The sequence below is a fragment of the Protopterus annectens genome, chromosome 2.part2 (genome assembly GCF_019279795.1).
Source record: "Protopterus annectens isolate FY-2018-M chromosome 2.part2, PAN1.0, whole genome shotgun sequence".
In the NCBI taxonomy this organism is placed as follows: Eukaryota; Metazoa; Chordata; order Ceratodontiformes; family Protopteridae; genus Protopterus; species Protopterus annectens.
Genome location: NC_056730.1, coordinates 413,132,453 through 413,148,375, shown reverse-complemented (window position 1 = coordinate 413,148,375; position 15,923 = coordinate 413,132,453). Strand labels below are relative to the sequence as shown.

Below are 15,923 nucleotides of genomic sequence, written 5' to 3'. Positions count from 1 at the left end.
TGATCAGGCAAAGATTGCTCCTTAAGCCAAGCATGCCTTCTGAGCACAGACCCAGCAATAGCAGCCCTGCAAGAGGCCTCTAAAGAATCAAAACCACACTGCAAAGTATGTTTTCCAACTTGTTCAGCAGAATGCATTAAATCCTGTAATTCTTTACTTTCCACACAGTCACTAATCAACACAATTTTCTGTTTAAGCAGTCCAATAACATGTTGCTGATACTTTAACATACGAAACTGGCAGTTTAAAGCCCAAATGGCCAAGGTTGCAGAAGTGTAAACCTTACTACCCCATCTATCCAGCACCCTGGAGTCTCTAGCAGAAGGGGTAGGATTTTTAGCAGTAGAAGCCTTAATGCCCTTGGGCCCCTGTGAAATAGTCTCTGGATCTGCAATAGGATTTTTAAAAAGGAACTTGTGGGACTCAGGGACCCTGTAGTATCTGTCAGGTTTTCTGGGTGCAGGAAGCAGGGGAATCAGGGACCAAACTAGATTCCGAAAAAGCATCATCAACAATGTCTAGTACAGGAGGAATAGCTAAAGGCCTATGCTGAGGTAGGAGAAGGAAATCCCTAAGCCTCTTTTTTGAATCAGAAAAATCCTGGCTTTCCCAGTGGAAATGCTCCCTTAGAGTAAGGTTCCCCAAAAGAAAAATCCTCAGGAGCGGAAGCAAAGAAAATGGAGTCCTCTGCATCAGAATCCTCATAAGTAGATAAGGGCAAATCCAGATCATCAGAAGAATCAGAAAAAAAAGAATCCTGATCAGAAGACTCAAAATCAACTTCAGTCCTAGGTCTCTTAGAAGGGGGAGGGGTTGGCTACCTCTGATTAGAGTTATTAGATCTTCAGCCATTCTTATCATTTGTTTTTTAGGCATAGAGGCCTGAGCATGTGGCCTGGGAGTCATTTTTTTAGGCGTGGATTGAGATTTAGGCCTAAGTAAAGAAGGAGGTGTCGGTTTAACATGCATGTCCGTAGGCCTGAATACACCCTCAGAAGCCAGTGCCTTCACAGCGGCTCCAGACCCATCCAAGGTAGAGACATCTGTGGGTTCCATAGTTAAAGCATCTCGCAGCATATCTGACTCCGAATGGGTTTCAGTAGAGGCCTGCGAATCAGAAGCAGCGGGTATCAGGGGCTGCGAAAGCGTCTCACTGAGTACTGGCTAACTGGCGAATGGCTTAGGAGAAGCGTCGTCGGCAGTTTTGGACCTTGGCGGCCTGCCTCTGTCTTTATCTTTGCGTTTTTTCGGAATCCCGGTAGTCGGATGGCTAACTGACGACATTTCTGGATAATTAAACCGAGAACCGAAATATTTAGAGGCGAAAATATACCGACGACGGATAGTGCGATGATTAAATAAAGCACAAAACCGACAGCAAGGTACATCGTGGTCAGGGCCCTAGGCAAGGAATACAGTACGAATGAAGATCTTTATGAGGTATTTGCTTTCCACAAGTAATGCAATTATTAACTTTTACTGACATCGGTAAGGAGCAAGAAAAAGTTTCCCCAACGGGGTACTTGGCTTTAGTTGAAGACTTCGGTTCTGAAACTAGAAAACGAAAATTTCAGCAGTTGGCCGACTGGCACTTGCGAACTGCTTCTGCTTCAGGCACCGCACAGCAAGAAAGACTGATGTAATAGCGTTGGCTGCATGTTTTATACCCCTGACGTCATGGAAGAAGGGACAACAACCGACGCAGGACCCAAGACTTTGTTAATCAGGCCGAATGAGGGCTACCTGCAAGCAGATAACCCAAATGTAATGACTGCAACAGTGAAACACGAAGAACATCTGCATAACCAAAAGCAGCTCTCTTTCTGCAGATGATGTCCAATTTGTAACGAGCAATGAAAGTATGGGTGCTAGACCATGTGGCAGCTACAGAAATATCATCAATGGATGCTCTACCCCAAAAAGCAGCTGATGTAGACAGTGATCTGGTTGAATGCGCCTTTGGTTGTCTTGGTAAAGTTATGTCTCCCAAGGAATAAATATTCGGTGATACAATATGTTATCCATTTAGCCAGTGTAGTTTTTGAAGCTGGTTTTCCCATTCCATTATTAGTAAAGGAGACAAATAATTGTTCAGTTTTCCTAAACTCCTTGGGTCCTGTGAAGGTAAAAACGAAGTTGTCTATGTATGGCTAGAAGATGAAGGGTGTATTCTCTGTTATTTTCAAAAATGAAGTGACAAAACCCACTCCAGCCACCATGGCACAAAAACATAAAATGTACTGTATGAACCACAAATAACTGCAACCGATGAGTGCTTTCAAGCCTAAGCTCTTCATCAGAAGAAAACTGGCAAATTGATCACTTGACTGATGTTGGCTTCATAGACAACTTTTGGTAAAAAGGAAGGGTTTGTGCATAAAGTAACTCTGTCTTTGTGAAAAATCAAATACGATTGTTTGGAAGACATGCTTGGAGTTCAGATACTCGTCTTGCAGAAATGAGAGGCATCAGAACGACAGTTTTCCATGAATGAAACTTGAGATCTACTTTAGCTGACAGTTCCAAGGGAGTCTGCACTAAAGTTTGCAAAACCATAGTAAGGTCCTGTGGTGGAGTAGGGTCCTTCACTGGAGGTTTAAGTAAAGTACCCTTAAGAAAAGCCTTACATAATTTAGACGACGATAAAGAAGCATCGTCTCTGATGTGATGGCTGGAGATGGTTAATAACTGAACTTTAAAAGTGGAAAAACATGCCTTGAAAAAACTAAGCAAAGAAATCACATTAGGAGTCCCCAAGGGCTCGATACTAGGACCCCTTCTTTTCGCCATCTTTATCAACAACCTTCATTCAGTCATCCCAGATGCTACCTGCATTCAATATGCAGATGACTCCACCTTGATTTGTTCTGACACCTCACCAGCTACTTTATTCACATTAACCCAAAATACCTTCAATACAGTGGAAAAATGGCTCTCCAATCAACATCTAATCCTAAACCCCAACAAAACTAAGTTGCTCCTCTTCTCCCCCACATGCAGGACCCCCCTGCCATCCTTCAACATAACTGCTAACAATGGCACTATCATTTCCCCAGAAGCCCAAACTAAACTACTGGGTGTCATAACTGCTGATAACCTAAAGTTTGATGTGCATATCAATCAAACTATCAAAACCATTAATAAAAAAACTTGGCTCTCTTTACAGAATCAAACCTTTCCTTACCTCACTTGCTAGAACTGCAATTGCCCGTTCCCATCTGCTATCAACTCTTCTCTACGCCTCACCTCTATTCTCCAACTTAAACAAAACAGATCCTAATAAACTATTATCCTGATATAACCGCATTGCCAGATTTGCTACTGGCACAGCCTACCGGACACACTACTGTTACAACCTAAATTGCCTAAGATGGCTTGAACTGCCAAGCCTACTGCAGTTCAACCAGCTAATAGTGGCACATAAAGTCCTTTACCAACCAGAAAATACACCTGCACTAAAAAATATTATCAGCCCCTACACCAGCACCCGGCCACTGCAATCATCCACTAGACTCCTAGTTCAAACATACAAATACATCTACTCGGCTGGGGACTCCCTGTTTGCCAACTCTCTTGGAAAAATATGGAACAGACTCCCAGCTGACTTGACCCTGGAACCCTCACTAACTCAATTCAAAAACAAACTCAAGAAATACTTCAAAACTTATTGGTTATGTCCTTGCACTAACACCGACTAGTGACCTCTCTATTTCTTAGGTGTCTTACCTTCAACTACTTCTAACTTTTTTCTTCCACTCCATTTCAGGAAGTATCAATTGTATAACTGCTGCTCAGTGTGTCTTAAACCTGAATGTAATGTTATGTATGTTTAACTTTGAAAATAATGTTATGTTTTGTAAAGTGTTTTATAATAAGTTAGTACTACTATATGTGCTAAATGCTGGTATTGCTTATGACTGTAATCCTGCTTGAAACTAGCATTTACTAAATGTTCAATGTGTATTATTATCTTGGAGCTTTTCTCCCCGGGCCTCTGCTAAAAATGGACATGTATCCAGTTGGACTATCCTGCTCAACAAATGTAAAATAAATAATAAATAATAAATCCAGAACAGCAGGAAGTAGGGCAGTAAAAGGATCTAACTCTCTCTGATGAGCCCCCAAAAAAAAATCCTTTTACATTTACTTTTGTAAATCTTCCTAGTCGAAGGTTTATGAGATAAGACTAGGGTTTTTCGAACTGGGAAGGAAAGCCTGGAATGTCCAGCCATCACTGGAAATGGAGAAACCATGCAGTCAACTTGAGGCCTGCAATGTTCGGATGAATCTGCCCTGATGGGTGAGACAGGAGGTCTGGACTGGGATCCAGCATCCAAGGAGGATGTACTAGGTGAGACCAAAGGAAGGAGAACCACATCTGTCAAGGCCAGAAGGGAACAATGAGGATTACTGTACTCTTCAACCGAATAGGCCTTCTGAAGAAACTTGAGGATGAGAGGCAGGGGAGGATAAGCATAAAGGAGACCAGAGGGCCAAACATGGACTAAAGCATCTCTCGGTGATTGTCCCTGAGGTGGGATAAGGGCAAAGAACTTGCTGCATTTGTTGCTGAGGGGGGAGATGCAAATGGGTCACAGCAAGGTTGACCCCATTTGTGGAAGATTAAGTTCACTGCTGACTGGTTGGCAGACCACTCATAAGGCATGAGGATGGTCCTGCTGAGTCTGTCCTCTGCAGTGCTGGATTTCCCCAGTATGTGCAACACTACAAAGAAAGCAGTTGGATGAGATCACCCACTGCCATACTCTAATTGCTTCTCAAAAAAGAGGGATAAGATCTGGTTTCTCCTGTTTGCTGATGTACCAGACTACTGACATGTTGTCCATTTGTATTGCAACAGTCCCTAAAGAAAGAAAGCTCTGAAAGGCCTGCAACACTATAACCACCGCTCTCATCTCTAGGACAACGACATGCAAATGGTCTCTTGTGGGATCACGTGCCTTGAGCTGTCCCATCCCAAGTAATGCCCCACCCCAAATGGGAGGCATCCTTAGTCAATGTGGCGTTCAGGTGAGGAAAGATAACTGGATGACCTTGACTGATCTCCTCGGACTGAATCCACCAAAGAAGAGACTTTCTGCAAGCTGAGATAGTTTTATCGGATGTCAAAGGATGCTGGTGAAAGGACCATTACACTGCTAGGGTTCACTGAAGAATTCTCATGTGGAGACGAGCAGTGGAAATTAAAGTAATTGCATCAGTCATCGACCCTACACCTTTGGGGATCAGTTTTGCTTGGGAGGAAAGAATGTGACATGCGTCTTCAAAATGAGAACTCTGTTTTGAGGTAGACGTGCTAGGGAACTGACTGTCTAAATGAGCCCCTATAAACTACAAGACTTGGACTGAATGAAGCTCTGATTTGTCCATATTGACAGTGATTCCCAGCGAGTGAGATGGCTAAAGTAAACAGTCTCTGGCTTTTATGAGGAGATGCCTGGTTGATGTGTTGAGCAACTGGTCGCCTAAGTAAGGAAACGCACTGAATCTGAGCAGTCAGGTGAGCTGCTACTGCTGCTATGCACATTTGGTGCACACCCTGGGGGCTGTGGTGAGACTGAAGGACAGCACTCTGAACTGATAATGACTGGCTCCCAGCTGGAAGAGTGAATACCTTCGAGAACACCTTGTCATTTTTATGTGATAGTATGCACCTTAAAGACTGACTGAACATATAGTGATCCTTATGTAGGGAAAGTAGAATGGACTGAACCATGCCCACCTAGAGTTTTAAATTCTTTACACACAGATTTAGATAAATGATCCAAGGTAAGTCGCGGGTCCCCTGTCTTTTACGGCATTAAAAAGAACCTTGAGTAAATTCTGGATCCTGCTTGGTCTAGGGGGACCTCTTGGATGACTCTCTTGCCTGGCAACTTTTGTGTATCTCGAGCTGTCATGTCCCTCTGATTGGGTGGAACATTGGAGACTTTTCTTCATTTGTACAGAAATTTGTAAAAAGGAAATTAATATCCTCTGGATATGATCCTTTGCACCCAAGAGTCTTTTGCGATGGCTATTCAGGCTTTCTGGTGCAAGGATAAGCACTCCCCAACTGCCTCCAGAGAGCGACAGTCTGGCAACCTTTCAGGAGTGCTGGAAGGAGCTGTCAGAGAAGAAAACTCAAGATCCTTGGTTCTGTGGACCCTCTCTGTCACGTGGGTGACGTCTACTACTGTAGTTTTTTACCTCTCTGCCTCTGTTGGAAAAATGCCCATGTGATTCCTGGAAAGGACCTTGAGAGTTCCAGAACCACATCATCTTCCCACTGCATTGATTCCTACAGAATAGTCTCTGTGGGGTAGAAATGCAGAATCCGATGGCAGGCAAGGTCTTTGCATCCTGTTCACTGCATGAGAGCCTGTCTTTAATGGTTGGCCCAAACAAAGATCATCCATCAAAAGGAGCATGGATGAATGATGCCTTGAATGGCTCTGCAAAATTGCACATGCGCATCCAGGCATGTTTCCTTACGGCTACGCCTGAACCGTCCGCCCTCGAGGTACCTTCAGTTGCATGTGAAATTAACCTCATGGAAGCATCTGTAATAGATTGCAGACTGGCCAGTTATGATGAAAAGGACTTCTGTCCCTCGTGGACATGGACCATGGAGCAGACAGAGTTCCTTTACAAAGTCCCTCTGTAATCTGGTGAAATATGCCAGGTAGCTCCACAATCGCAAGGCAAATGCCACTGATGGTCATGCTCACTTCCCAAGCCTGTCCCATGCCCTAGACTCTCTGTTAGAGGGATGGACAGTGGAACATTATACAGACAGCTCCTTTTTGATGGCTGCCACAACAACCATGCCATCTGCAGGAAACCCTTTATCCAGTACTGTCCATCAGCAGGGGCACTCAAAATTCTGTCTAGGCATTTGGGGATTACTTCCAAAGAGTCCAGTTCCTTCCATGCCCTGGGAAGACAAGGTATATAAGCTCATCCACAGGGGAGTAACCCAAGATGTAGACAGTCCAGATTTGAAGGCCTCCAAGAACACTGAATCCTCCTTAGAAGGGGTTTGGGAAGAACAAACACCCTTCTGGCAAATGTGATGTCCACAGGTGGAAATCTGGGGGATCATTCAACTTCATCAAAATCGGAGTCGTCCATGAGAGATTCTTGCGGGGATTCTAAGTGCCTCCTTTTGCACAACCTCTTCTAAGGGAACTCCTCAGTGGGGTATTCTGGTGAGTATCACAAGAGGCACGGAGTTCCTGGGTGGGAACTGGCTGGAAGCTCATATGAGTTGGCTGTCCTGGAGGGGTAGAATGAGGAGATTCAGACACAGGATCCAAAGGGGGGAGCAAAGGATGGATCCGGTGGTGAAAAAGTCAAGATTTCTCTTGGGTGAGACAAAACCCTCTCCACCACTTCGAAGGCAGAAGGACCAGGAGAAGCAGAGGACAATCCACTTGCAGCCGAAGTTCTTGGAGCAGACAATCCTGGGACCTCCATGACCCTCCGGCTCTGAAGGAGGAGTTGGAGCCAACCTGTCCAGTACTGAAACACTGAGGGGAAGTGATGACTCCTAAGGCTTAGGAGTCAAAATCAAATCCTTGGATCTGATGCCAGCACTTCGGCTCCGAGAAACATTGAGCTCCAAGGGAGTAGGAACTGACTGGATCAGGGACGTTGCTGGAGTGGAAGCCAAAGGAACCTTCAGATCCAGCAACTCGACTTCTCAGGGATCTCAGATCCAAGGGCTCTGAAATGGAAGGCCAGATCACAGAATAAGCAACAATAGGTTGAAAGGATGGTTTATGGCTCATGGATCCGATGGGAGACGGAGCCCGCAAGACCCTATCTGGATCTATGTTCTGAGGAACTTTCTCATCATCCTATCCACCTCCACCACAGACAGACTTTCAGATGACCTAACAAAGGAGGACATGGAGGGTGGCCTAGAAGACTTTTTGGGGGTCTCCTGTATAAAGGGAGAAAAGGGAGACCTCAATCTGGGTGACAATGGGTCAGGAGAAAACCTCAGACTACAGTGTAGAGAGGATAGAGACACAATGTGTATTGGATCCTAAGGGTTATAATCCAAGGTCTTAGGAAACTTCTTGGGCAGCTCCGTTGAAACAGCAGTCTTTGGAGACCAAACAGGACAGCATTTACAGTGTTCCCTGGGCTCTTTAAATTTGTGCAGGGGGGCTGGAGCCCCTGATATATAGGTACCTGAAGAAGGGACAGGTGCTGGTAATAGACCCTTAAGAATGAGCTTTCATCTGTCACTAATAGCCCTTGAATTAAAGGCCACAAAAATGGAAAAGTGAGTGTCCAAATGTAATTGGCCTAAGCAGTACATGTACTCCCTGTGGGCATCACAGTTGGGAATATGCCCACAGGAAGTGCATTTCTTAACAACACTCAGTTTCACAGCCATACTGGAAGAAACAAGGCACACCACAATAATCAGATCATCACTAAAGTTTTACTGAAAATAAAACTAGTACTTTTTCGGAAACAGGGTAGAAAGAAAGGAGAAAAAAATACCAACAACAGTAATAAGGGACTACCTCCAAGTGAGGTAAAGATTCTAGGAAAAAGCAACCAATGATGGCAGAAAATATTACCAAGAAAAACTTTGGTACAAGGGAGTAAGGAATATACCATAAAACAGTTAAAAGTGTAAAGAAGAATTTAAAACACAAACTGTGATCAAGCACTCACAAAACCCCTTGAGCTTGAGAGATCACAATCCCATTCAAACCTGAAGAGCTGTAAATGAGATCTGATGGATTGCAGTGGTCAGGAGCATTGTGTTTAAGGGAGGATCTCAAACGTCGGTTCATAGAATCTACAGAAGGTGGCCGAGGTGGATCTGAACCCCTTCGTTGAGAAATAAATGAAAATTACACCGGACCTCTAATTACTGCCATTATTTATTAAATGTAATTCACCACCTTTTCCCCAAAAGTCCAGGGTTTTAGAAGGGATTAAAAGGGATTTAGTTAAAATTTGAGACAAAACCTGGAGTGCCCCTGAGAATCAGGGACAGTTGAGAGGTATGACAGTAAATTAAAGAGGAAAATCAGAGATGTTAAAAATGACACTGATATAGTGCAGAAAATGTTTCTTGATGTAAAATCTATGAATTACATTAATGAAAAATTATAGTGGTTAAAATCTTCTCCTGACTGCATGCATTTGTCAAACCATAATTTTGGTTTGGGCTTTGAAAAAATTCTTGAGCAAGAACGTGTTACAAATTACAAAGGATTATGGATTTCAACTTAAGGAAAAATAACAGAGATTAGTATCTCTAGCCATTTGTTTGGTATTACACAAATTAACTTTCTTCTTGCAGTACTACGGTTAATTAACAAGCCAATAGTACAAGTCCCCTGTTGTGAGCTATCAACCATAGTAGCAAATAGTTCAAAATTACCTTTATCACTTCGACAGCTAGGAAAGAAGAGATGAGTTGAAGGACTACAACTCAGGCATAACAAAATAAGTTAAATCAGACACTTTAACAAGAAAGGAGTGAACTGCAGTTAGAAAACCTGGACCGGCAAATGAGCTAAAAAAAGGCACACAGGTAGTCAATGAAATGCAAAAAATGGCATTTAAACCAGAGTGAAATAAAACAAGAAGTGTCTGAAATACCATTTATAGTTAATGGAAACAAAGAGATCTGCAGACAAGCCTTCTGTGTGATGCAATTTTCCAGAGACATGCACTGCACTGTGGGATACCAACAGGTAGACTGAAAAATCAAAAACACAGCAAAATGCGGGATCGCGTGTGGACAGACTGATACAACAGAGAAAACTAAAAATGTAAACACAGTTCCAGAGTGGTGTTAAAAATGAAGGAAACATCAAGTTCTGATAAAATGAATATGCTTTTTTTTCAGTTTTTGGGTGTGGTTCTCCTTTAAGGTGATCTGTGTAGGACAAGGTATTCATACTCTGGATTCTCCTGGTGAGGAAGCTTTGAAGGCATTCTAACTGTTGCAAGTGCCTGGTTAGGTACATGCCAAAGGAGCAGAGTACTGAATGATGGGTCTGATAAGGGCTGAGCAGAGTTCTGGAGCCTTAAAGGACCAATTTTCACAGTTTACCTGTAAAATGTCTTTGTATACTACTACCAAGTGTAACGGAGTTTTTCCTATGTAATACCATGAACCTTTACTGTCATTCATATGATGATAGACTTATTTATTTATCTGACATTTGGTAACCAGCAAAGTTTGGCTGGGTAGAGATTACCCACTTTTAGTGGAGGCCTGGGGGAAAAAACTTCAAAAAACACTATTACAAATTCTTACAACCACAAAAACTCCACAAAACAGAATAACAATGCTAATGCATATAAGGCTGATGCCTCATATACAGGAGTGGTAGAATTTCTGCTGCGGAATCGTTGTCACCTCACAGTTAGACGTTGCACGTTCAATTCTCAGTTAGAGCGTCTTCTGTGTGTCAACATGCGTGGAGGGCGTTCCTTCACTGAAGGTTGTGCGTTAGGCCCAGCAAGCCAGCACGTAAAAATCTACTGCCAATCATTAGCAGACCGGAGTTCCGCTGTGGCGACCCCTAACCGGGAGAAAGCCGAAAGACAGAAGAAGTATGATAAAAATACAGTAGAAGTATAAATGCTAAAACTTTATCATATTTCAAACTGGACAGATGTTCAGATTGTGATCTGTATGTGAAAGACCAGTGTTATGCCTAGATATTTACATATGCTAGAGTAGGCTCATGCTGGATATTGCGCATTGTTGCAACAAGCTGTACAGCTGAAGGCCAATAGAAAGAATAAGTAGAACTTGGGAAGCAAGAGGTTGAACAAAAGTGAGTCAAGAGTGAATTAGTGACAGGACATGATGGAGACAAATATTAGGTTAGTGTAGAACATGAGTTACTCTAAGAGTTGAAGAGAAACTCTTAGGAGAGACAAAGGATTTATAGTGAGGTATCAATCTGAAGCATGTTGGAATACTATTCCAGGTTTTGGCTACACGGTTAGAATACAGACTAACACCACTTGACCTTTGAGGCTTGTTAACAGATAAAAATTGCTTATCAAAAGAATGCAGATCACTGTGAGGAAGACAGTGCTGTAAGAGGGAAGGATGGCTAGAGAAATAGAGGGATTGTAGATAATTTAGGTGTTAATAACAACTGAGTGAAAGTAAGCTGGTAGGGAAGTTTGAGTCAACGTAGAGTTTTTAGTGAAGCACAGTGATGCGATTTTTGAAGTTGGCCCAATGCAAATTTAGGTGCTTTTTAACATTCATCCAGTTTTGATTTGAGATGATTGAAGATTTCTTAGAATGGGAGAGACATTAAGAAGGGAAGGTGAAAGATACATGATACCAAGAGCTAATTTTGTGGAGTTTGTTAGGAATTTTCTAGCTTTATATAACATGCCAAGTTTTGATGGGTCTTTTTATATTGTTATTAATATGCAAATTAGACTTAAGATTATTGTCTATTGTTACGCTAAGTAGTTTGCTGTTTGAGTTTGGAACAACTTCAATTACAATATTGTTATGTGAAGAAATGTAAAACTGGATTTATCAAGGGAGTGTTGTTCAGGAAAGTATTAAAGCAGCTTAGTTTCATTAGGATTAAACAGGAGTTGATTTTTGGTAAGCCGGGTCTCAATGGAACTGAAATCATCGTGTGTTATTTTTAGGTGGTTAAGGCTATTGGAGGAGGAGATTAAAGCAGAATCGTCTGCATATTGTATAATTGTGTTGCTTGTTTAGAGGAAGTATATAAATTGTCACTAAAAATACAGAGGAGTGGACCCAGTATTGAGCCTTGTGGTATTCCAGTATTAACTGGAGGACAGGGAGGAAGACTGGAGTTCCATTTAAACTGACCGATATCTTTTGGATAGGTAACTGGTGAACTACTGTAAGATACAGTTAGTAGAATCAAGAGAGGACAGTTGTGACAAGAGGTTGGAGTGTGAGACTGTATCGAAAGCTTTGGGTAAATCAAAAATGAACGACACAGATTTGCCTTTGTCTCCTACTTTGACAGTATCAGTGAAAGATAAAAAGAGTAGTGGCAGTACTATGTGTAGGTCTGAATCCATGCTGAGTGGGGGAAATAAATTGATTTTTAAGTACATGATTAAGTCGTCATATGTGGATACATTTCTAAAACTGACAGTATAACAACAAGCCTGTAATTAGAAATATCTGTGGAACTGCCATCTTTGTGGAGTGGAAAGATTAACTTTTTTTTTCAGAGAGAAGGGACATAAGCTTCATTAATAGATCTATCAATGAGTAAAGTGACTGGGTAGGCAAAACAGTCAGCAATCACTTTCACAAATTCACTGGGAAGATTACTGGTAAAAGAACAAATACATTTTGAGTTCACTCAGTAAATTTTTAATAAGGGATGTAGAGACAAGTTTAAAGGAAAATTTGAGCAGCAGATAATAGGAGGAGAGGAGAAATTAGAAGTTGAGGACAGAAAACTGTTGGTAATTGCATCTATACGGTCTATGAAATAAGTGTTAAACCTGGCTGCTCTAACAGAAAAGGTATTGTTGGTGGAAGGTAGTGGGGGCGAATTAGTTCCTGGCTGTAAAATATTTTTCACTGACTACCAATTTTTTTCTGGATTCGATTTTTTTTTTTTGTACTGAGAATTTGAGTAGAACTGTTTTTTTTTCTTTTTTGGCCTTTGTTAACTTGTTTTTGACAAGGTTTTGCAGTTCTTCAAAATATTAAGTTTTGTAATGATTTCTGTTTCTGACAGAAATTCCAAGCCTTATTTTTGTTTAGCATAAGGGCTCTAGTATGGTTAGAAAGCCAAGGATAAAAATTAGTTTAGACTTTTCCATCGTGAGTGATGCAGGCTATTTAAAGTACTTAGGAAAATAAAGCAGAATTTATCAACCGTCTCATCAAGGGCTACATTTTTGAGGATGGAATAAAATAAACTTAGGTTTCCAGCAGTCTAAACAAATTCTACTGCAAAACTAAATTCTAAGAATTTACTGCACATCTGTTGCATGTGTAAAACAGTTTTCTTTACATATTTTTTAAGGCAGGAGATCAATTGCTAGCATGCTGAATTCTGGTACCAGCCACCTAGTTTGCTCACACACTCATCTGACACATGCTGGTTCTAAAGCATCCTGCATTACCCCATGGAAGGGGTCCCCTGCTTCAAGTAAAGATCAGGCTATCAGCTCACATCTATTGAAATGAGTGGGGAAAAGGGATTTAGCAGCTCTGATGGCTGATATACCAGAAAAGGGATGGATTTTTCTTTTCATCTCCATCACGCACCCTGCGCAATGTACACCCAAGTACCATGGCTATGACCTGCACTCCTAGCCAGAGGCAAGATCCAGGGGAATGGCACTGCCTATGTGTGGCTTAAACACGTAATTTCTTCCATGAACCCACAGTCAAGGGCAACCCTGAATATTTCATCCCACAGGAAAGGTCAGATACTTTATTTTCTTATTGGCTTTCCAGCATCTGAAGAAAAAAAATGGAACGAGGGTCACCATCTATACAGGCATATGTTGTCACTCTCACAGCAGGCTAGTCACATAATACATACTTCAGAGGTGTCAGCGACATACTGTACACCACACTGGGCAGCAATATCTTTTTGTCAAATTGCTAGTGAAGTCATAGAGTTGGGGGGTGGTGGCAAACTTTGCTTTCTGAGTCGAACATTTAAAAATATGCCTGATAACTTGGCTCTACATCTGTCAGTAACACCTTTGCGATGTTAAAATTTAGCTTTATGTAGTGAAATCCAGAACCATCTTTGCCCTTCTGCCTGACAATGTACAGTCCACAAAGGAATATACTGTATAACACAGTCTCTGGAAATAAAAACTGTCATCTTGGCATTTAGAATTCCTTTTACAAATTAAAAGTAAGAGAAATCATATTACAGCATACCACTAAATCTCTGCAAACCATCCAACCATCCTTGACAACTCTCCACACTCCCACCAGGACAGTCAAACATGCAGCGGACTCGTACTATAATTACAACAGCATGTGTCTGCATCAGTACTGAAATACTTCCACCTAGTCCTTCAAATATAAACTCATAGATGCAAAATGTTCTGAGAGGTTAGGCAGGAATGCTACATTGCAGTAGCAGTTTTGGGGTACTGTACTTTTTCTGGTGGTAAACAAAAATGAAAAGAGAAGTTGTATGGGTGCAGAAACATGGAAAGAGACGCAAGGACATCCTAAAACGGTTGGTAATGAAAAAATATTCACACTTTTTACTTTTCTCATATTCTCATGAGATGTCTCCTCAATGTCACTTCTATTCTACTGACACACTAAAAGCAATCAATACTGCACATCAGCAGAAATTCTACCCCAGTCTCACCATAAGTCTGTCCTTATTCCTTTGAGCTTTGAGTGAAAAAAGGCTTGAACACACATTACCACACACGTGGTATCCCATTAATGCAGCCAGCACTATTCTATAATGTGAGGGCCTGTAAGAACTTCCCCAGGCTCTATTTTGGGAATACTTATCCACGGTGGTGCAGCGGTAACATTGTTGCCTCAGAACAAGAGGTTCTCCCGTTCGATTCCCGGCTGGAGTGCGGGAAGTGCCTTCTCTGTGGAGTCTGCATGTCCTCCCCGCGGTTGGGTGGGCATTCAAAAGACATGCGTAAATGGGCGTGCCTTCGTTGAAGGTTGAACGTCGAGCTGGCAACCTTGGCATTTTTGAAAATCTACTGCCAATCATTAGCGGACCGGAGTTCCACTGTGGCGACCCCTAACCGGGAAAAGCCAAAAGACAACAACAGTGCACTGTCAAATCTTCTTTCTAAAGATACTCAGGACAATGATCCACTGCTTGTCCCTCCATCACTCTCTTGGCTTTCTAAAGGGCTCTGCAGGTGCATTAGCAAAATATTTAAAGTTTACTTAGGCGTGTGCTACTCCAACATCAGGCTTAAAAAAGTACAGTGCTGACACATTCAGTGGGACCAACTGTTTCTTAATGATGTTTGATACAGCATCCTCAAGTCTAGATTAAGAACCACACAACAGAAGATGAGGACTCTGCAGGATTTTCTCCACATAAAAAAGTGAACTGTTACTGGCATTCTGGTAACCACATGCTTACAAAGTCTTCAAATGATACTCCCTAAAAAAGCACAAGAAAAGCAAAGTAAATACCAGACAATTCTTTCAAAGTTAATGAAACAAACAAGCTGCTGCAACCAGATGACTGCAGTGTGGAATATCCACTTTATGTTGTGTATGCTAGTAAGCATAATTCCTGCTTGGATAATGCTGAAAAACAACAAAAAAAAATGACTATTACAACTGCTTAAAATGTCAGCACTATACTACTTGGCTGCAACGGTGTCTTCAACTTAAGACCTGTCCGTCTTTAAATGCAAGCTGTGTCACTATTAATGTTCACAGTTAACAAAAAGAAGCAAGAAAGACAACTTTGGACAAATCCCACAGTGGGATATGTTTTGTGCAAAAGCACTGAAAAGAAGAGACGAGACACAACATAAAGACTTACAGCTTGCAAGCCCATGTGATTTTCACTTGGCAAGATGTCACCTCCTTGGACCACAGGTTCACCAAACCCTCTTAGATTATGAGGTAAATGCTCCATTTCACTAGCACAATGTGCGTCTGGGGCATTAACTAATATTTCAAGCTGTGAAAATGATAAGTTGTGACACAATTACAAGTTGTTCAAAACAAATATGTATCCAAAAAGCATGAATTCAAAGCATTTAATGATTATGTACACTGTAAGCTAGTCATCCATCTTGCAATAATATGCGGTAAAATTAAAGCTAATTATACAATGACCACAATTCTGGAAAGTTAGCAATGAAATACAATGGCTCCTTTGCAATATGAAACGGCAACAAGTTTCTCAATTAAGTGGGCCAGCATGTTTGCC

At 41.7% G+C, this 15,923-nt stretch overlaps 1 protein-coding gene across 1 annotated transcript in view; it reads right to left on the bottom strand.

Moving 5' to 3' along the window:
- LOC122795951 (transcription factor TFIIIB component B'' homolog) overlaps positions 1-15,923 on the bottom strand; it is a 266,341-nt gene that overhangs the window by 95,295 nt on the left and 155,123 nt on the right. Inside the window, exon 5 of the mRNA XM_044064433.1 lies at positions 15,531-15,671. Within this exon, the coding sequence (XP_043920368.1) occupies positions 15,531-15,671 (141 nt within the window). The remainder of the gene's footprint in view (positions 1-15,530; positions 15,672-15,923) is intronic.